This window comes from Triticum urartu, chromosome 7A (assembly GCF_056163025.1).
Source record: "Triticum urartu cultivar PI428250 chromosome 7A, HENAU_Tu73, whole genome shotgun sequence".
Lineage (NCBI taxonomy): Eukaryota > Viridiplantae > Streptophyta > Magnoliopsida > Poales > Poaceae > Triticum > Triticum urartu.
In genome coordinates this window covers 238,092,518-238,113,304 of record NC_141879.1, presented here as the reverse complement: position 1 = coordinate 238,113,304, position 20,787 = coordinate 238,092,518, and the positions used below count along the sequence as shown (strand labels likewise).

The 20,787-nt window shown below is 42.3% G+C and overlaps 1 protein-coding gene across 1 annotated transcript; it reads left to right on the top strand.

Moving 5' to 3' along the window:
• The first annotated feature begins 5,046 nt into the window (after positions 1–5,046).
• On the top strand, positions 5,047–20,493 carry LOC147959162 (uncharacterized). Its single transcript, XM_087532522.1, has 7 exons — positions 5,047–5,562; positions 5,643–5,868; positions 5,953–6,294; positions 6,891–7,138; positions 7,286–7,361; positions 7,455–7,727; positions 20,378–20,493. Exons 1-7 carry the CDS (start codon positions 5,047–5,049, stop codon positions 20,491–20,493), a joined length of 1,797 nt encoding a protein of 598 aa, XP_087388648.1.
• The last annotated feature ends 294 nt before the right edge of the window (positions 20,494–20,787 follow it).

Genomic DNA, 20,787 nt, shown 5'->3' with positions numbered 1-20,787 from the left:
ACACAACGGTACTTGCCAAAGACAACAACCATATCAAGATCACAAAGCATTGAGACAGACATAAGGTTGTATCCTAAGGACTCAACAAGCATGACTTTGTCCATGTGTCGATCCTTTATAATCGCAACCTTACCTAGACCCAATACCTGACTTTTGCCTTTGTCAGCAAAGATGATATGCTTCAGATGCGACGGAGATAATGGAGCATCCATCAATAGATTCTTGTCACCAGTCATGTGGTTTGTACATCCACTATCGAGGACCCACTCAGTGGCTTTGGGTTGATCATCCTGCAGATGAATTAGTGCAGCTTACAAACTCATATACTTCATCAGTGAAGAATATGACATCAATTCATCAGATCAATTTCATCAAGTAAAAGAACTGATGAAGCAATATGAGGACGTGAGAAATGAAAGTTCATTTCTTCATGATTAGCCTGTGTCCTATCAGGCATACTCAGGTCTGCAGCAAATTCTTCAGACGATTACGTACGTCTGGAGACCTGACCCTGCAGAAGAGATTAGTTCTTTTTCTTCACCACCCACATCTGAAGGGGTGGCAAAGAGTTCATCATTCTGCGAGCTCCATACGAGAAGGATGGCATAGAAGCCAGTCCATTTCGTTTCACATAAGAGGGGTTAGAGTAAGCATAAGAGTATGTAGAGAAATTCTTCGAGGACTTATGGACATAATGATTTGAAGAATAATGCACATATCCATAATCCTTAGATCTTCCCTGCGAAACAGACGGGTTAGCACGATGATGTTCATATGAGGACTTTGATCCATATGAGGAATTTGGTCCGTATGAGGACTTGAATCCATATGAAGAATTTGGTCCATATGAAGAATTTGATCTGGGGTTCCTATTCTTCACATGTGGCGTCATGATGACATTCACCTGAAGATTTTCAAGACATCTTTTGGGAACCCAGATTTTCTTCATAGGGGAGCCGTTCCTGCAGTTAGTGCCAACATATCTAGCAAATACTTCACCATTCTGATTTTTGAATAGTTTATAGTTGGAGTCAATTGACTCATCATCAGAATGAGGAGATTCACATGCAAATCCAGATAAGTTAGATGGATCAACCGGAGGTCCCTTTGTAGCAACCCATGTAGTTTTGGGGTACTGCTTAGGCTTCCAATATGTACCATCAGCATTGAGTTTCCTCTCAAAGGCGATACCCTCTTTCCTAGGGTTCCTGTTGAGGATCTGCTTTTTAAGCACATCACAAAGAGCCTGATGCCCTTTGAGGGTTTTGTACATGCCTGTCGTGTACAATTCCTTCAGCCCTGCATCGTCAGTGATACTAGCAATGTCCTCAGATGAGGAATTAGTGATAGCAGAGGCATGTGAAGAATTTGAAACATTAGCAGCATTTGAACATTCAGGTGAAGAATTAGCAGATTCACGTTCAATGCACTTCAAGCATAGAGGAACAAATTCTTCCTGAGAAGCGCTGATTTGTTGAGCAAGTAATGAATCGCGCTCCTTCTGAAGATCTTCATAACTCACTCTTAGCTTCTCAAGGTCTTGCTTTCTTTAAAGAAATTCATAAGAAAGCTTCTCATGATCAGATAAGAGAGTGTTATGTTGATCTTGAAGGGTGTCATACTTAGTATGAAGTCTTTGAAGACTTTCAGCCAAAGCTTTTGACTGATCCATTTCTTCACCCAACATATCATTGCTCTTGTTTAGCATATAGTGAACCTTTTCCAAAACTCTTTGTTGTTTAGTGGCAAGGGAAGCAAGTTTGACATAGCTGGGTCCAAATTCATCACCAGATTCATCATCACTAGACTTGGATAGGTAGCATTCAGTTACCTCAGCATCTTTTGCCCTAAGGCATGATGCAGAAGATGATGATTCTGATTCGAATGTCATCGCTTTGAGAGATTCCTTGAAGTCCTCAAACCAAGGATCATGACAGGTTCGATGACCTTCATAGACCTCAGAGAGACGGTCCCAGATGAGCTTCGCATGATCGAGATGCATTATATTCCTGAACTGATTTTGTGACAGACTGGAGCAGATGACATCCTTCGCCGTGAGGTTGAGAAGAGTGTACTTGTGAATGTCATCAGCTTCCGCCATCTTGCACAGATCGGTCAGACCAATCTCAGTGACGGTCCACAGCTTGCTGTTCATCGCCATGAGGCGTTTCTTCATCATGGCCTTCCACTTAGGATACTCGTGACCGTCAAAGATGGGGCATGTCAGTTTCGTCATACCTGCGGTCGACATAACTAAAACTCCAGGCGGTTAAACCAAAATCACACAGAACAAGGGAGTACTTTGCTCTGATACCAATTGAAAGTACGTTATATCGACTAGAGGGGGGGTGAATAGGCGATTTTTATGGAATTCTTCACTGAGGAATTTGCCGGTGAGGAAATTCCTTAGCGAAGAACTACTAGCAACGGAATGAGTACTCAAAAGTAAACATAACAGAATACAAGCATAGTCATCATGATGAAATGAAGACAGGCACAGAGTACAGAAGCGTAAGCACAGGATAACACAGGATGAAGACAAACAGACTGAAGAAATTGAACTGAGGAAATTGAGAAAGTCTTCAGTCAAAGTCTTCAAACACAGATATGAACAAGCACACAACAAAGTTATGAGGAAATGAAAGAGTTGAAGAAATAGAACCAGTAAGCTTGGTGAAGACAATGATTTGGTAGACCAGTTCCAACTGTTGTCTCAGTTGTACGTCTGGTTGGAGCGGCTGAGTATTTAAACTCGAGGACACACAGTCCCGGACACCCAGTCCTGAACACGCAGCTCAGGACACCCAGTCCTCACCGTATTCTCCTTGAACTAAGGTCACACAGACCTCGTCCAATCACTCGTGGTAAGTCTTCAAGCGACTTCCAAACCTTCACAAACTCGGTCACTCGGCGATCCACAATTCCTCTTGGATGCTCTAGACCATGACGCCTAACTGTCTGGAAGAAGCACAGTCTTCAAAGGTAACAAGCGTCAGATCCACGTAGGATCAATCTCTTCGGTGATGCTCAATCACTTGGGGTTTTCTGGTGTTTGGGTTTTGGGTTTTTGGTTTTTCCTCACTTGATGATTTTCGCTCAAAGTCTTCAGAGGATGGGTTGCTCTCAAATGACAACTGTCAGTTTCTCTTGGAGCATCCAACTAGCTAGTGGTTGTAGGGGGCGGCTATTTATAGCCTAGGGAGCAGCCCGACATGATAAGACATAAATGCCCTTCAATGATATGACCGTTAGGTGGATAGATATTTTGGGACAGCTGGCGCATAGCACAGCAACGGTCGGAATTTTGAGTAGCAAAATCCTCAGGGCTATCATGTTCCTCATTGTGTAGGAAATCCGCACTGGCGGATTCTTAACTCCTGAGTCAGAACAAATTCCTCAGAGACCAGAAGAACTTCATCTCTGTCACTGAAGAAGTTGACTGAACTGTATGAGATTTCCAATGGCTTCACTCGAAGGTATTGGTAGGTGTAGGATTTTGAGTTGAGCATCACATGGAAATTTTTCCTTAGTATTTCCTCGACCCCCTTTAATAGTACGGTGTTTTCTATGACTCAAGAAAGAGAAAATGAAACTACGAAAACAAAAGTCTTCACGCTTCATGTTCCTCGAATGAATACCAAGTCTTCAGGGTCACACCATTTTCTTCACTTTCAAAATCTTTAGAAAGTCTTCAGAATACCAAAGTCTTTAGACGAAGAACTTCATTTTTAGGGGTCGACTTTCTCTGTAAATATCAAACTCCTCATAGACTTATAGACCTGTGTACACTTATAAACACATTAGTCCCTTAACCTATAAGTCTTCAATACACCAAAATCACTAAGGGGCACTAGATGCACTTACAGGTTGGCATATCTCACCAGAGCTAGCAAGCATACTTAAGCTCAGATAATTTTGATTTAGTCCCCCCGCCCCCACCCCAATACCGCCAGTGTGCATCTTTCACAAAAAATCAAACTGATGCTACAAAGTAATGCCATTTCACCAAATTGATGCTACAAAGTAATTCCTAGTCAAATACGTATTGGACACGTGCTGAATTTTCAACGGGAAGTGAGTGCGAAATAAAGTGATTGCTTTGCCTCTGTCTTCAAATAGTATTCATTATAGTGCATTCAAGTTCTTGCAAGAAGCATGCAAAATCTGTTTAAGTTTAGGAAGTCCCGCTTCGGTACAACCCGTTCACAAAGGGCGTGTTTGGTTTGTTGCGTCGCACCTGGCTCACACGCACCATGCAATATCATTGACGTTTGGTAGCCCGCATGCCTAACTGGGCTAGGCCCGCGGATGCAAAAAAGGGGCTCCCAGCCAGGCTCGCTCGAACGCAGGTTTCGGGCGTATCAGCGAGTCAGCACCCGCCGCTGCACACACGCCTGCACCCACGCAAGCGAGGGGATAGGGTTTCTCTCCTGCAGTTTCACATCTGACTCATTCACGCCGCTCTCCTCGCTCCCCTCCTGCTGCTGCGACAACTGCGGATCTCGCAGCCCGACGCCTCTGTCGACATCGCCGTCGGTCATCCTCGCCGCTGCCGAGGTAGAAACCTCCTCCTCCCCTCCCTCTCAGGGTCTCCCATCCGTCTGCATCCCTCTCTTTCCCTCAGATCCACATCTCTCTGTCGCTCGCCCTGCACTCGTGGTGCTTGTTCTTTGATGCGGGGATGGGTGAAGCGGTAGCCTCCTCTGGTCATGGATTAGTGCCTTCTCCTCCATCTGGGTGTGGCAAGCACCAATGCATCATTTTCCCATCACGTCCCCTCTCCTTTTTTTCTTGTAGGTTCAGATCTGTCACCAGCTTCCTTTCCCCCTATGGATTAGAGATGGCTGGGTATTTTTTATATCACGTAGACACTTTGCTAGCTTATGGAAAGGAAGGAATCAGTAGATAGTTTGACTAAATAGTTATGCAAATGGTGCAAATAGTATGATAATTTCTGCATTTTTTTGTTTTGATGATGCAAATGATGTCAATATTATCAGTGCTCATGCCTTTATTAAGTTATAAATCTATGATGCATTTATATATATGGATGACAACGGCAAGACCCGAGATACGCTGATAGTGCAAGCTGCTGGTTTGGTTGCTGTTTTGTGTGCCTATATGGCCACGATAACTACAAGGGCTAGAATTAGAAACTATCGTGCTCCAATCCGTTACATTATGCTTGAGAGAGACATAGCTAGGTTATCCAATCTACGTTTTATGTATGACACCAATGATATAAATTGCCATGACCTATTAAGGATGAACAGGGCCCCATTTTATAACTTGTGTAACTTATTTCGTGATCGAAAATTATTGGAAGATAGCATTCATACCTGCATAGAGGAGCAAGTTGCGATGTTCCTTCTTGTAGTTGGGCACAACCATAGGTTTAGGGCAATGAAACCCATATTTAGGAGGTCAATTGAAGTAATCAGTCGATACTTCAGGGCAGTTTTATATGCAATTAGGGAGTTGCGTCATGAGATGATCCAGCCCCCATCTAATGAAGTTCATCCAAAAGTCCTACACAGTAGGCGCTTCTATCCCTACTTTCAGGTAATATATTGCCATTTAGAATGCTGTAGACATGCCGAATAACCCATATTTTACAAAATATACCTCACCTCTTTTCTTAGGACTGTGTTGGTGCAATTGATGGCACCCATGTTCTTGCCAAGGTACCGGCTGCTATTGCTTCGGCATTTAGGGGTCGGAAAGGTGGCACCACCCAAAATGTGATGGCTGCAGTTGACTTTGACCTTAAGTTTACCTATGTGTTAGCTGGTTGGGAAGGGTCAGCCCACGATGCACTCATTTTGGCCGATGCGTTGGAAAGGAACGATGGATTTGTTGTCCCTGCAGGTATTAGTGAACCATTTTAGTGGAATTTGATCATTTCCTCATTATTACTGGTAGTAACACAACACATGACCTCTTATTTGTTAGGAAAATTCTACCTCGTGGATGCGGGCTATGCCGTGCGGCCAGGGTTTCTTCCACCATATAGGGCTACACGCTATCATCTTACTGAGTTTGGTGCACGTGTCCCTCAAAATGAGAAGGAGTTATTCAACCTCCGTCACTCCTCACTGAGGATCACGGTTGAGTGGGTGTTTACAGCTTTCAAGAACCGGTGGAGAATTGTGAACAACAAGCCTCACCACCCTTATTCGTCACAAGTCAAAATCGTCCTAGCTTGCTGCATTCTTCATAATTGGATACTACAGTGGGGAGAGGATGAGTTTGTACCACCTGAGCACACTTGGACTGGGAATCCAGCGTCGGATGGTGTGATTGACATAGAACATGATAATAGAACCTGGTCACAAATTAGAGATGGTTGGGCTGAGCATATGTTTGCCAATAGGGGCAATTCACGTGTGTAGAGCTCAAGTGTTGGGTTGGGCATATGTTTGCCATTAGTTATATGTTATGCTCAAGTGTAGAGCTCAATTCTATGTTGTAATGCATTATGAATAATTTTTTCATGTACCCAAATTGTAACATTTATGTATTATGTACTCTCTTATGTTGCTGTTTGAGCTCCATTTCAATTATGTTCATGGTTCTTTCATTCAATTTAGTTTTGTTCATGATTCTTTCATTCAATTCTGTTCATGATTCTTTCATTCAATTCTGTTTATGATTCTTCCATTCAATTATGTTCATGGTTCTTTCATTCAATTCTGTTTATGGTTCTTTAATTCTGTTGGTGCTTCACTTTAAACTTGAGATTTAAATATTAATTATGTTTGTGCTCCTTTTGGTTGTTCTGTACATAGGACTGATGGCTGAGATGGCGGCTGATGGTGGGCATGGTGGTGGGAATCACCCATTGCGCTAGACATCTGCAATGTTTGGGTTCATGTTACGTCGGTTTGTAGAGCTCATTGCTGGTGGAGTGAAGAAAGATAAGGGCTTTAAGGAGGTGCACCTAAACCAGGTGGCTAAGAATTGTAGTGAGAACTTTGGTCTTTCCATAATAACAGGGACCCAAGTGTACAACCACCTCCGCAAGTGGCGTGCTAGGTGGGTGAAGATAAGTAAGCTCCGAGACATTAGTGGATCACTTTGGGATGACACGAACTTTGTCATATCACTGGAGGAAGAGCACTACCTGGGCCATATCAAGGTTTGTACTAGCTTTGAGTTGCTGATCAGTAGCTATTTAATTGCTTGTACATAACCACACTTCATATTTGACTTGTAGCATTTACTAGTTTTTATAACCGGATTAGTACCTATTTAACTAACCTTGACATATCCACACTTCATGTAGGACCACCCAAAAGATGTTGAGTACCTCAATGTGCCTTTAGAGAATTATGTTCAGATGCTTGCTATCTTTGGGAGTGGTATTGCTACAGGAAGGTACGCAATGACATCTCATCAGCCTCTTGGGGTTCCATCAATGGTGTAAACCTCCCCATCATTTGTAAACCTTGAAGGTTGTGGTTCTGAATTTTTTGTGGATGGGAATGAACCTGGCTCGAGTGCTACTGCTGCTACTCATGGAGAAGATGATGTTGCTGCTCGTGGGAAGGAACCTTGTAAGGATGCTTCCAGCTCCACTAGCAAAAGGAAGAGGGCTAGCTTGATGAGTGAAGAAGAAGTTTTGGTCATGAGCAACATGTCCGATGCAGTCCGCGAAGTTGCTGTTGCTATTAAGTCCACTGGAGAGGCACATCCTGAACTTTATGATGTTGTCATGGAGCTCCCTGGTTTTTTCTAAGGATGACCTATTGATTGTCTTGGATTATCTCAATGAGAACACCAACAGGGCTAGGAGCTACTCATTCGTGCAGATGTCACAGGCTTGCCGCTCTCGTTGGGTCATTCACCACCTCTCCAAGCTCAATGGTGGAGTGCCCAAAGATGGAGTGCCCAAGGATGGAGTGCCCATGGATGAAGCGCCCAAGGATGATGCACCCATGGGTGGAGTGTGAGCAAATTTGTGCCAATTCACCTATCCAAGTTGACCATATTTTATTGTATTTGGTCAAAAAAACCATGCCCCTATATATGTGATGTATGGAATGTAACATGGACCTTATGTTATGTTCTGTAGTATGGATCTAATATGTGAACTCTATCTAATATGTGAACTCTAAGATATACTGGACTGTAATATGGACCATATGGATTTGTGGCTCTATCTAATATGTGAAATCTGATGTTGGTGCATTTCTTTAGCTATTATGTACCATAAAGTGCTTATGTGTCATATAAACTGCTTATATACTATACAAACAACCAAGGTGCTGCTGAAATTTTGTTTTACTTACTTGAATCATCTCTGCCATTTTGCATACATGTGATAATATTTTGACAAAAATTTGGAAACATGAGATCACTTTTTTTAATATTATTTCAATTATCAAAGTTATCTGAGTTAGAATGCATGTCACCAGAACTATTTTGTAACTGATTTTACATGTCTGTACAAAGCACCGTACAGTGAAATTGCACATCATACAACCAACCAAACATCATCTATTGTATGTTGCATCTCTCATACAACCTCAGATGCAAGATACCAAACAAAATCTGAGCTAAACCTGACCCATATCATGCAGTACACCAAACATACATCTCAACTACTTTTTGCATCAGCTCAACCAGGCCAGCCCCAGCCAAGCTCAAGCATGCAATGCATCCTGGATGCACCCAGGAAACCAAACACGTCCAAAGTGTACAAAGGCAGTATGGTCTTTCGAGAGAAACGGATATCCACCTTTTTTGAATTAAATCGACACTTTATTCATTAGAAATAACCAGTACATCGTTTATGAGGATCATTACAATTTTATTTAGAGTCTCCTCAAACCAATCTGAAGTCGAAGAAAATCTAGCTAATCTAGCGAGTTCATGAGCTACTTTATTTTCCTCTCTATTACAATGTTCAAATCTAGTTATAACAAAATCACATGCATAGTGGTAACAGTCATCGAAAATTGCTGCCGCTGCACCCGCCGATTGTCCTCCGTCCTGGATGGTCTCAATCACCTCCACAGTATCCGAGTTGATGATTAGGTGATTACACCCCGCCCTTTGCGCCAATATTAGGCCAAATTTGAGAGCTAAGGCTTCTGCCATCAGAACATCCACACAATAGTCAATCTTTCCATTTCCTCCAGCAATAAACCTACCTTTGTCGTCTCTCAGAACTGCTCCCATCGTACCCTTCAGCATGTCATGATCAAAAGAGGTGTCAACATTAAGTTTCACAAAACCTCTAGGAGTACAATACCACCCCCTTTCATGGAGGTCTTTGGAGATGATGCATTTACAAAGTTTGACGTGAGGGCTATGATCCCCATAGATATCTGAGTAGCATTCTGAGTTAATTCCTTGTGCAGCAATTTTCGTCTTTCCCACCATAGATACCGAGCTGAACTAGCTATTATTTCTCGTACATCTTGGTACCCCATAATACGCAAATCTTGGTCTGGAAGAAGTAGAAGGTATTCCAGTATCGCCACTTCAGCACGATTAACCTCACAAGCTTTATCAATAATCTCATCCATCCCTAGCCTCTTCCAAACCTCCTTTGCTTTACTGCAGAGGAAGAGCATGTGTTTCGTATCTTCTAAACCCTGAGAGAAAGTAGGGCAAATGGGCGAGACCTTCACGTGTTTATTAGCGAGTGTGACTCGACATGGGAGTGTGACATGTAACGTACGCCATATAATTTATTTTCTTTTGCCGGACAAGATAACTTCCATATCTGACACCATATAGGGTTAGATGTGGTTCGCCCCATCCCATTAGAGTATTTTAGTTTACACCCATACTGATAATTCCACTCCACAGAGTAAGCAGATTGTACCGAGAACATACCATTCTTCATATAACTCCAGTCAATGAAATTTGTCATGTCATGTTGTGAAAGTGGGATTGAGAGAATCTGTTGTGCGTCAATGGGCCACATAGTTTGTCTAATCAGATACTCTTCCCAAGTATTGGACGCAGGGTCAATCAGGTTGACCACTTTTGATAATTGTCCCCCCTAGGGGTCACAATCTTCCTAGTGGCACAGTTTGGGATCCAGGCATCTTCCCAAATATTGATGTTTTGTCCATTCCCCACTCGCCAAATATAGCCACATTTCAGAGAAATTATGCCTGCCATAATGCTTTGTCAGGTGAAAGAAGTGCCTTTCTTTGGCTTGGAATTCAACAAATCGCTATCAGGATAGTACTTGTCCCTTAGAATAGTAGCACACAAGTAATTAGGGTTATCAAGAAGAAGCCATGCCTGTTTGGCAAGAAAAGCCAGGTTGAAACAGTGGATATCAAGGAATCCCATTCCTCCTTGTTTTCTTGGTACGGACATTTTCCACCAGGCCATCCAATGCACCCTCCTCTGGTTCTCCTCATCTCCCCACCAGAAATGCGCTATCGTGTCAATGATTCCTTTACATTTTTTTAGCAATTTTAAAGACCGACATTGCATAGGTAGGTATGGCTTGGATCACAGCCTTGAGCAGTATCTCCTTCCCCCCGGTAGACAATAATTTTTCCTTCCAACCACTAATTTTCTTAACAATTTGTTCAATCAAAATTTTAAAGCAGTCTATTTTATCTACCCCCACATTTGTTGGCAAGCCCAAGTACTTGTCATTCAGTGCCCCAGTCATTATATTCAGTGTTGTACACGGTTGTTCTATGATCTCTACCTTTGTATTAGGACTAAAGAAAATACTAGACTTTTCCACGCTTACCAACTGTCCCGATGCCGCACAGTATAAATCTAGTGTTGATTTTAGGGCCACCGCACTATGTAGGTTGGCTTCCATCAAGATCAATGAATCATCCACAAATAGAAGGTTTGGGACTAGTGGGGCGTCTCTACAGACTTTAACTCATGATATGTTTCCGTTCTCCTCAACATGCGCAAGCAAGGCATTCAACCCCTCAGTGCACAATAGGAAGAGGTATGGTGATAGTGGGTCTCCCTGCCTCAGTCCTCTAGTAGGCTTGAAACACTCACTTTCCTCTGCATTGATTCTTACTCTGTATTCGGTAGTTGAGACACATTGCATAATCAAATTCACCCATTCTTGACGGAAACCCAATCTCAACATAATCTCCTTCAAAAAGGCCACTCAACTTTGTCATATGCTTTGTGCATGTCAAGTTTTAGCACACAAGCCCTCTCTACCTTCTGTTTTGTTCTTGATTGTGTGAAAATATTCGTAGGCCACTAAAATATTATCCGTTACCAACCTACCCGGTACAAATCCACTCTGTATTGGACTAATAATTTCTGGTAAAAAACCTTCAATCGAGAGGCCACCATTTTTGCAATTATTTTGTAAACCACATTACATAAGCTGACCGACCTAAATTGGGTTACCTTTTCTAGTGTATTCATCCTAGGGATCATCACAATCGCCGTGTTGTTCCAACCGTTTGGGATAGTGCATGTGTTGATTGCTTTCATAACCTCCTCAATTAGGTCCTCCCCCAGTATGGGCCAAAACCTTTTGTAGAAAATAGCATGGAGTCCGTTAGGCCCTGGAGCTTTTAAGTCCCCAATATCGAATAAAGCCTTGCGAACATCTTTCGCGGTATAAGGGGCTAGTAGAGCATTGTTCATTTTATCTCACACTCTCATACGAACAAGTGATAAAACTTCTTGATTCGGATGCTGAATTTCCGATGTGAAGAGCTTTGAAAAATATTCAGTGATGTGACCCGATAACTCCTTCTCTTGTATCCAGTTTCCAGACTCATCTAAGAGTTTTTTTATATTATTTCTTTTTTTCCTGGCCGTGGCACCATTATGAAAGAACAGCGTATTACGATCCCCGTGCATCAACCAGTTCGCCCGTCCTCTTTGCAACCAGAAGATTTCCTCTTCATCCAAGATATTTTCAATTAACACAATGATTTCTTTATGACGACATCGAGACTCTATCACTAGTATAGTGAGCTCCTAAACAAACGCTTTAAAACCCCTTTCCGCGACGACATTTGGAACCGTCGCCAAGTGAGTGTGGGGATAGGGGGGGGGGGTCCTTCCCACACGACCCAGGAACCATCGAGGATATGCCCTCCTGGCACACACGTTCGGCAAAATGAGGTCGTGTGCGACCGACGAGCGTTCAAATACGGAAATACATACAGTAGAGCTAAAGAAAATATAATTATACGGCAAAATTGTTTTCGGTCGCAAGTACATCCCACACAGTCAGTCCCCGCTAAACATTTCTGTTCGTATGTACATCCCACGTAGTCGCTCGAAGGAAAATGTTTCCGTTCACAGGTACATCACACACAATTTTTCCCGTTAAATCGCTTGCGTCATTAAATATATCACACACGGTCCATGGAAAAAACTGTGTGGCAAAGGCTATCCATCACACACAGTTTTCATGTGGTAAACGTTTGCGCAAGGTGGCTTAACGCAAACAATTTTCAAGATAAAGTAGTGTGTGATTGTTCATTGATCCAACACGGTTTATTCCTAGAAACTATGTGCGTTGCCTGAGGTCATCGCCCACGGTATTTTTTTAACAACCGTTTGCAATAGCAAAACCCAATTAGCAGGCTAATTTGCCACTAGCAAGCTAATTATCCGATTATTCATAATCCATTTATTAATCTAATTGACAGTTCATATTAAGCACACAATATATTTCATTTTCATAATTGAAATACATCAGAGTACAACATCATATAGCTTCAGTACTCAGCTACCACATTACACAACTGCACCAGGACCAAGTTTCACATGCAACATCTATAACCTTTCGAAATTAGCATCATAGATGGTACATAGATAGATGTATCTCATCTGGAAAACTGTTGAAGCAGAAGGCGAATATTGAGCCTTCATTGATGTTGAAGGTCTTTGTAACTTTAGGCCAGTGCCTGTGGATGATTGACCATCCATCCTTCGTCCTCTTCAAGAACACTTCAATATTGAACCATGGGTGTTGTATGAATACCTTCCTCGCCTCCTGACCATACATGTGGTTTGAGAGGTAATCATCAGTGAACTGCTTTGGAAAGGTCCGAAAACAAGGATGTGCATAAATATCTTCTCTATATTGGAAATGGGGCAAAGGAATAAAAAAGGCAAGGTATAATAGTTGGTACCATCCTGTAGTGAACTGCTGTCTTCTTCATTGTGCAAACAAAGATCTTGTTGTTTTTGTCACTAATTTCTTTATCATAGCAATCTTTCTGAGTTTCTTGACTTGACTGATATTCATGGACAACTCATTTCCCCATATGCAAAAGGGTCAAATAGTGGGTCAAAACCTCTGACAGCAGGACCTACATGTGCAAGACCAAATTGTTAAAAACCTAAATATTAGAATGGTTCATGCAATTGCACAATAATGTGCTATTAGACAATGGACCATGCACGTGCTAACCTCGATTGTAAACCTTAGTGCTTCCCATTGTTTCCCCGCAACACATATAAGGTAGTTAGTCATCAGGTTAAGTAAGGGTTCGCATGCTATCAGTAAAATATGTTGATGAAAAATAATCACATTGCAGATTCACCAGATTAATTCAAGTCACAGGGAAAACCCATTTATCCAAACCAAGCATGATTAAGAACTAGGAAATATAGCACTTGTATATGTTTCTCATTTATTAAGTGCAGGCAAATTCGATTTATTCCTCACATGCACAACAATACAAAATTCTACCCATGACAATTGGACATTGCATTGCAGAATTGAACCAAGCAGTTAACTAAACACCACAACAAATGAACCAAACATTAAGTGAGCACCATATTGCACAATATAACATTGAACCAAGCAGTTAACTAAACACCACAACAAATGAACCAAACATTAACTGAGCACCACATTGCACAATATAACATACTCCTAATAGAAGATCAGACAGTTAACTAAAAGTTAACTACAACCAATTGTAGCAATTGTCTTTGTTTCTCATGTATTTACTATAGCCAAATTCAATTTATTCCTCACATGGTATACGATAACAGAATGCACCCACAATTTTGTAAGGATAAATTCGATTTATTTCTCACATGGAAGACAATACAAAATTGCAGCCTGAAGAATTGAACATCACATTTGCAGAATTGAACCAAACAGTTAACTGAAGACGACAACTAATTAACAAAATAGTTAATAAGTGAGCACCACACTGTACGACATATAGAACATATACACTAGATCAACAGATTACATGGTAAAATTAGATAGGACAATTCACTAGAATTTGTGAAGGAAAGGCAGGAGCAGCACACGCAACGGGTAAACCGAGCATGCATAACCGACGTAGGTAGCAAATGGCAAGGTGCTCCTTCAAGATCTGAGGGTCGGCACGAATGGCAGCCATCGCGACCTCATCCACACGTGCGGCCGCGATTTGCTTCTCCGCTGCCAAATGCGCCTTGAGGTCCTGGCTATACTGCGTGCACCATGGCTTAGGCCGGCGCTTATTTGGTGGAGTGGTCGGTGATTTGGGTGGAAGGTGTCACACCGGTGGTCGGGGCATGTGGGATGTGGAAGGAGGAGGAGGATGAGGGTCGGTTGTGGATTACATGCCTAGATAGGTGATGTCTACTACACAAACTTCTTCTTGTAGACATTGTTGGGCCTCCAAGTGCAGAGGTTTGTAGGACAGTAGCAAATTTCCCTCAAGTGGATGACCTAAGGTTTATCAATCCGTGGGAGGCGTAGGATGAAGATGGTCCCTCTGAAGCAACCCTGCAATCAAATAACAAAGAGTCTCTTGTGTCCCCAACACACCCAATACAATGGTAAATTGTATAGGTGCACTAGTTCGGCGAAGAGATGGTGATACAAGTGCAATATGGATGATGGATAAAGGTTTTTGTAATCTGAAAATATAAAAACAGCAAGGTAACTAATGGTAAAAGTGAGCGTAAACGGTATTGCAATGAGTTGAAACAAGGCCTAGGGTTCATACTTTCACTAGTGCAAGTTCTCTCAACAATAATAACATAATTGGATCATATAACTATCCCTCAACATGTGACAAAAAGTCATTATAAAGTCACTAATAGCGGAGAACAAACGAAGAGATTATTGTAGGGTACGAAACCACCTCAAAGTTATTTTTTCTGATCAATCTATTATAGAGTTCATACTAGAATAACACCTTAAGACACAAATCAACCAAAACCCTAATGTCACCTAGATACTCCAATGTCACCTCAAGTATCTGTGGGTATGATTATACGATATGCATCACACAATCTCAGATTCATCTATTCAACCAACACAAAGAACCTCAAAGAGTGCCCCAAAGTTTCTACCGAAGAGTCAAGACGAAAACGTGTGCCAACCCCTATGCATAAGTTCACGAGGTCACGGAACTCGCAAGTTGATCACCAAAACATACATCAAGTGGATCACGTGATATCCTATTGTCACCACAGATAAGGACATGCAAGACATACATCAAGTGTTCTCAAATCCTTAAAAGACTCAATCCGATAAGATAACTTCAAAGGGAAAACTCAATCCATTAAAAGAGAGTAGAGGGGGAGAAACATCATAAGATCCAACTATAATAGCAAAGCTCACGATACATCAAGATCGTGTCGACTCAAGAACACGAAAGAGAGAGATCAAACACATAGCTACTGGTACATACCCTCAACCCCGAGGGTGAACTACTCCCTCCTTGTCACGGAGAGCACCGGGATGATGAAGATGGCCACCGGAGAGGGATTCCCCCTCCAGCAGGGTGCCAGAACGGGTCTAGATTGGTTTTCGGTGGCTACGCAGGCTTCTGGCGGTGGAACTCCCGATCTAGGTTATTTTCTGGAGGTTTCTCTATTTATAGGAATTTTTGGCGTCGGTCTCACATCAAGAAGGTGCCCGAGTCGTCCACGAGGTAGGCCCACGCGCCTGGGGGGTGGGCGTGCCCCCCACCCTCGTGGACGGCCCAAGACTCTCCTGGCCCAACTCTTTTACTCCATGGTCTTCTTTTGGTCCATAAAAAATCATCAAAAATTGGCACGTCAATTGGACTCCGTTTGGTATTCCTTTTCTACGGAACTCAAAAACAAGGAAAAACATAAACCAACACTGGGCTATAGGTTAATAGGCCAGTACCAAAAATCATATAAAATAGCATATAAAACATCCTAGATGGATAATATAATAGCATGGAACAATAAAAAATTATAGATACGTTGGAGACGTATCAATAGGCAAGGCCGAGCAGCGTGAAGGAGGGTCGCCGGCGAGGAGGCGGCGGCGCTGCAAGCAAGGAGTGAAGGTTTCAACTTGGAAAGGAAGGTGGAAAAGGGGGAAATGTGGCTTTTGGTAAGGGGGAGGGGGCGGGGAGGTAGATATTTCCGCGGAAGCCGAAAATTTGGTATCGCTTCAGCCAAAAAACTGGCGCACAAAGTGTCATCAGACCGATGGTGCTCCAAGATATTTTGCGCTGCATCTCACACGGTTGGTGATAATAAACTGTGTGCGATCTACTTGATTTATCGTCTTGATCATTTGAATTACATAGTGGGGTCACAACTACAAAGGATGGTGTTTGAATTGTTAGAACTTTTATCTGCAGTGAACATGCAACTATAGGTGTGTCGTCAAAAAAATTGGAATGATTCAGGGTTCGTTTGTACATTTTTATACATTAACTGGGTTTTCCAGGCATTTTATGCGCATAATTCAAATTTTAACTACATGCACATGCTCCAGTGCATATAAACTTATTGAAAAATCAAATATGTGTCCTTGGTTGCATGCTTAGGTCCCATGCAAGAAATGAGAATGAATTTGAAACACCCTGCCACCGTCACTTGGCCGCAAAACATTGAGATGCCTGGTTTTTAAATTCTAGTAAATCCAAAACTCGTCTAAAATTCATGAAACTTGGCATGCTATCATGTAGCGGCATCAACATGCCGTGGTACAAATTTTGTCCCATTTGGGGCAGGTTTGGGTATAAGCTTCTCACAAACCAGAGCTTCTCAGAACAAGCGTGATGGTTTCGGTAGGGAACGTGCCACCTTTGGGGATGAAACGATATCCGTTGCCTCTTATTGCTTTCAAAAATTTTCGAGTGTCAACATAGAACAACATGAGTGTTGTGCGAATTTTTGTGATTTTTCGGGGTTCGTTTGGACATTTTTATGCATTAACTAAGTTTTCAATGCATTTATGTGCATAATTCAAATTTGAACTACATGCACATGCTCTAGTGCATATAAATTGGTTGAAAAATCAAATATGTGTCCTTCTGTGCATGCTTAGGTCCCATGCAAGAAATGGGAATGAATTTAAAACACCAGGCCACCGTTGATTGCCGGCAAAACATTGAGATGCTTGGTTTTTAAATTCTAGTAAATCCAGAACTCGTCTGAAATTCATGAAACTTGGCATGCTATCATGGAGCGGCATCAACATGCCGTGGAACAAATTTTGTCCCATTTGGGGCAGGTTTGGGTATATGCTTCTCACAAACCGGAGCTTCTCACAAAAAGCATGATGGTTTTCGGTAGGGAACGTCCCACCTTTGGGGATGAAACGATATCTGTTGCCTCTTATTGCTTTCAAATTTTTTTGAGTGTCAACATAGAACAACAGGAGTGTTGTGTGAATTTTTGTGATTTTTTGGGGTTCGTTTGGACATTTTTATGCATTAACTGAGTTTTCAATGCATTTATGTGCATAATTCAAATTTGAACTACATGCACATGCTCCAGTGCATATAAATTGGTTGAAAAATCAAATATGTGTCCTTGTGTGCATGCTTAGGTTCCATGCAAGAAATGGTAATGAATTTGAAACACCAGGGCACCGTTGATTGCCGGCAAAACACTGAGATGTGTGGTTTTTAAATTCTAGTAAATCCAAAACTCGTCAAAAATTCATGAAACTTGGAATGCTATCATGGAGCGGCATCAACATGCCGTGGTACAAATTTTGTCCCATTTGGGGCAGGTTTGGGTATATGCTTCTCACAACAAGCATGATGGTTTTCGGTAGGGAACGTCCCACCTTTAGGGACGAAGCGATATCCATTGCCTCTTATTGCTTTCAATTTTTTTCTCGTGTCAACATAGAACAACATGAGTGTTGTGTGAATTTTTGTGATTTTTCGGGGTTTGTTTGGACATGTTTATACATCAACTGAGTTTTCAATGCATTTATGTGCATAATTCAAATGTGAACTACATGCACATGCTCCAATGCATATAAATTGGTTGAAAAATCAAATCTTTGTCCTCGGATGCATGCTTAGGTCCCATGCAAGAAATGGGAATGAATTTCGAACACCAGGGCACCGTTGATTGCCGGCAAAACATTGAGATGCCTGATTTTTAAATTCTAGTAAATCCAAAACTCGTCTGAAATTCATGAAACTTGGCATGCTATCATGGAGCGGCATCAACATGTCGTGGTACAAATTTTGTCCCATTTGGGGCAGGTTTGGGTATATGCTTCTCACAAACCGGAGCTTCTCACAACAAGCATGATGGTTTTCGGTAGGGAACGTCCCGCCTTTGGTGACAAAACGATATACATTCCCTCTTATTACTTTCAATTCTTTTTCTCATGTCAACATAGAACAACAGGAGTGTTGTGTGAATTTTTGTGATTTTTCGGGGTTCGTTTGGACATTTTTATGCATTAACTGAGTTTTCAATGCATTTATGTGCATAATTCAAATTTGAACTACATGCACATGCTTCAGTGCATATAAATTGGTTCAAAAATCAAATCTATGTCCTTGGGTGCATGCTTAGGTCCCATGCAAGAAATGGGCATGAATTTCTGTAGGGTCGAAAGTATGTCTAGAGGGGGGGGGGGTGATTAGACTACTTGACCAAATAAAAATCTAGCCTTTTTCCAATTTTAAGTCTTGGCAGATTTTAGCAAGTTAGCACAATTCAAGTAATCAACCTACACATGCAATTCTAAGAGTATAGCAGCGGAATGTAAAACAATTGCATATGAAGGTAAAGGGAGGAGTTTGGAGGGAGCAAACGCAATGTAGACACGGAGATTTTTGGCGTGGTTCCGATAGGTGGTGCAATCGTACATCCACGTTGATGGATACTTCAACCCACGAAGGGTAACGGTTGCGCGAGTCCACGGAGGGCTCCACCCACGAAGGGTCCACGAAGAAGCAACCTTGTCAATCCCACCATGGCCATCGCCCACGAAGGACTTGCCTCACTAGGGTAGATCTTCACGAAGTAGGCGATCTCCTTGCCCGTACAAACTCCTTGGTTCAACTCCACAATCTTGACGGAGGCTCCCAAGTGAAACCTAACCAATCTAGGAGACACCACTCTCCAAAAGGTAATAGATGGTGTGTTGATGATGAACTCCTTGCTCTTGTGCTTCAAATGATAGTCTCCCCAACACTCAACTATCTCTCATAGGATTGGATTTGGTAGAAAGATGATTTGAGTAAGTACTTTGGTGAGTAAACAAAATATCAGTTTACTCACCAAGTGGTGGTGGAAAATGGAGACACAACAAGGGCTGTGGCAAGATATTATCCGTGCTAAGTACCTGAACAAAGACACAGTGGTGTCAGTTAGGTGCAAATTCAGTGATTCGCCTATCTGGAAGGTGATTATGAAAGTAAAAGAGTACTACCTAGCTGGGAGAGGAATTGAAATGAACTCTGGCAATATTGCCAGAATTTGGAAGGACCCTTTAAACAATGAGCTTCCACTGCAACAAAAGTATCCTGCACTCTATAGCATTTGCAATGATCAAGATAACACGGTTGCAAAGTTTAAAAATGGTGTGGGGCAAATTTCTTTCGCCGGCAACTACATTCCCCACTGGTTGCCCAATGGGATGAGCTGAGAGCTACTGTTGCCTCATGGCACCTTGCAGACAGCTCGGGCCAAGTTGTGTGGACCCTAGGGGGAAAGAAGAGATTCACAACCAAATCTGTATATGAATACTTGGAAAGGAATCTAGCTGGGTGCAACTACAAGTGGATTTGGAAGGCTAAAATCCCACTTAAAATCCAAATTTTCCTTTGGCAGTTGTTCCAAGATGCTATCTTAACTAGGGATATCATGAAGCGGAGACGCTGGGCTGGTAACCCGAATTGCTCCTTTTGTAAAGATAGAGAGACTTCTGAACATTTGTTCTTTACATGCACTGTAGCTAGAGTGGTTTGGAGGACAGTGGGCTGTGTTTTGGGCACTGATAAATGCCCAAACAATATTTGGCAGTTCTTCTCCTGGTGCTACATGGTTTTACCTGATGGTGAAAGATTCTACACTTTCGGTTTAGCAGCCATTTGTTGGGAAATTTGGAATTGTCGCAACCAAGCTACCTTTGAACAGAAAAAGCTTAAAACCCCTTTTGCTGTGAGCTTTTCAGCATGTGGTTTCATGTCTTATTGGGCAGGGATGATGAATGGAGAAGATCGGGCGATGATGGAACGGGGCTCCAAGATGCTGAAGGCCAGTACTGCAGCCATGATGAGGATCTGCGCGGCGCCGGATGAGAAGACACTGAACTGATGGGAGATCTTGGTGTGTGCTTTGAAGTTGGGTAGACTGGGCCCCGTTGTCACGTCATGATGGTTTGCTGCTCCTGCGTGGGCATAATCGTGTTGCTCCTGCGTGAGCTCTGCTGGTGTCTCCTCTGATCTATATTTTGTCTGAGGTCTTACAGTACTTTGGTGTCTATGGGTTTTCGCCCCATGGCAGGCTGCTCGATGACGAGTGCCTGTAGTGGGTTTCCCATAGATGCGTTGGACTCGTGTCCCCCTTTCTAGTTTCCTGGGTAGTAGCAGCTTGAACCAAAACTATTTG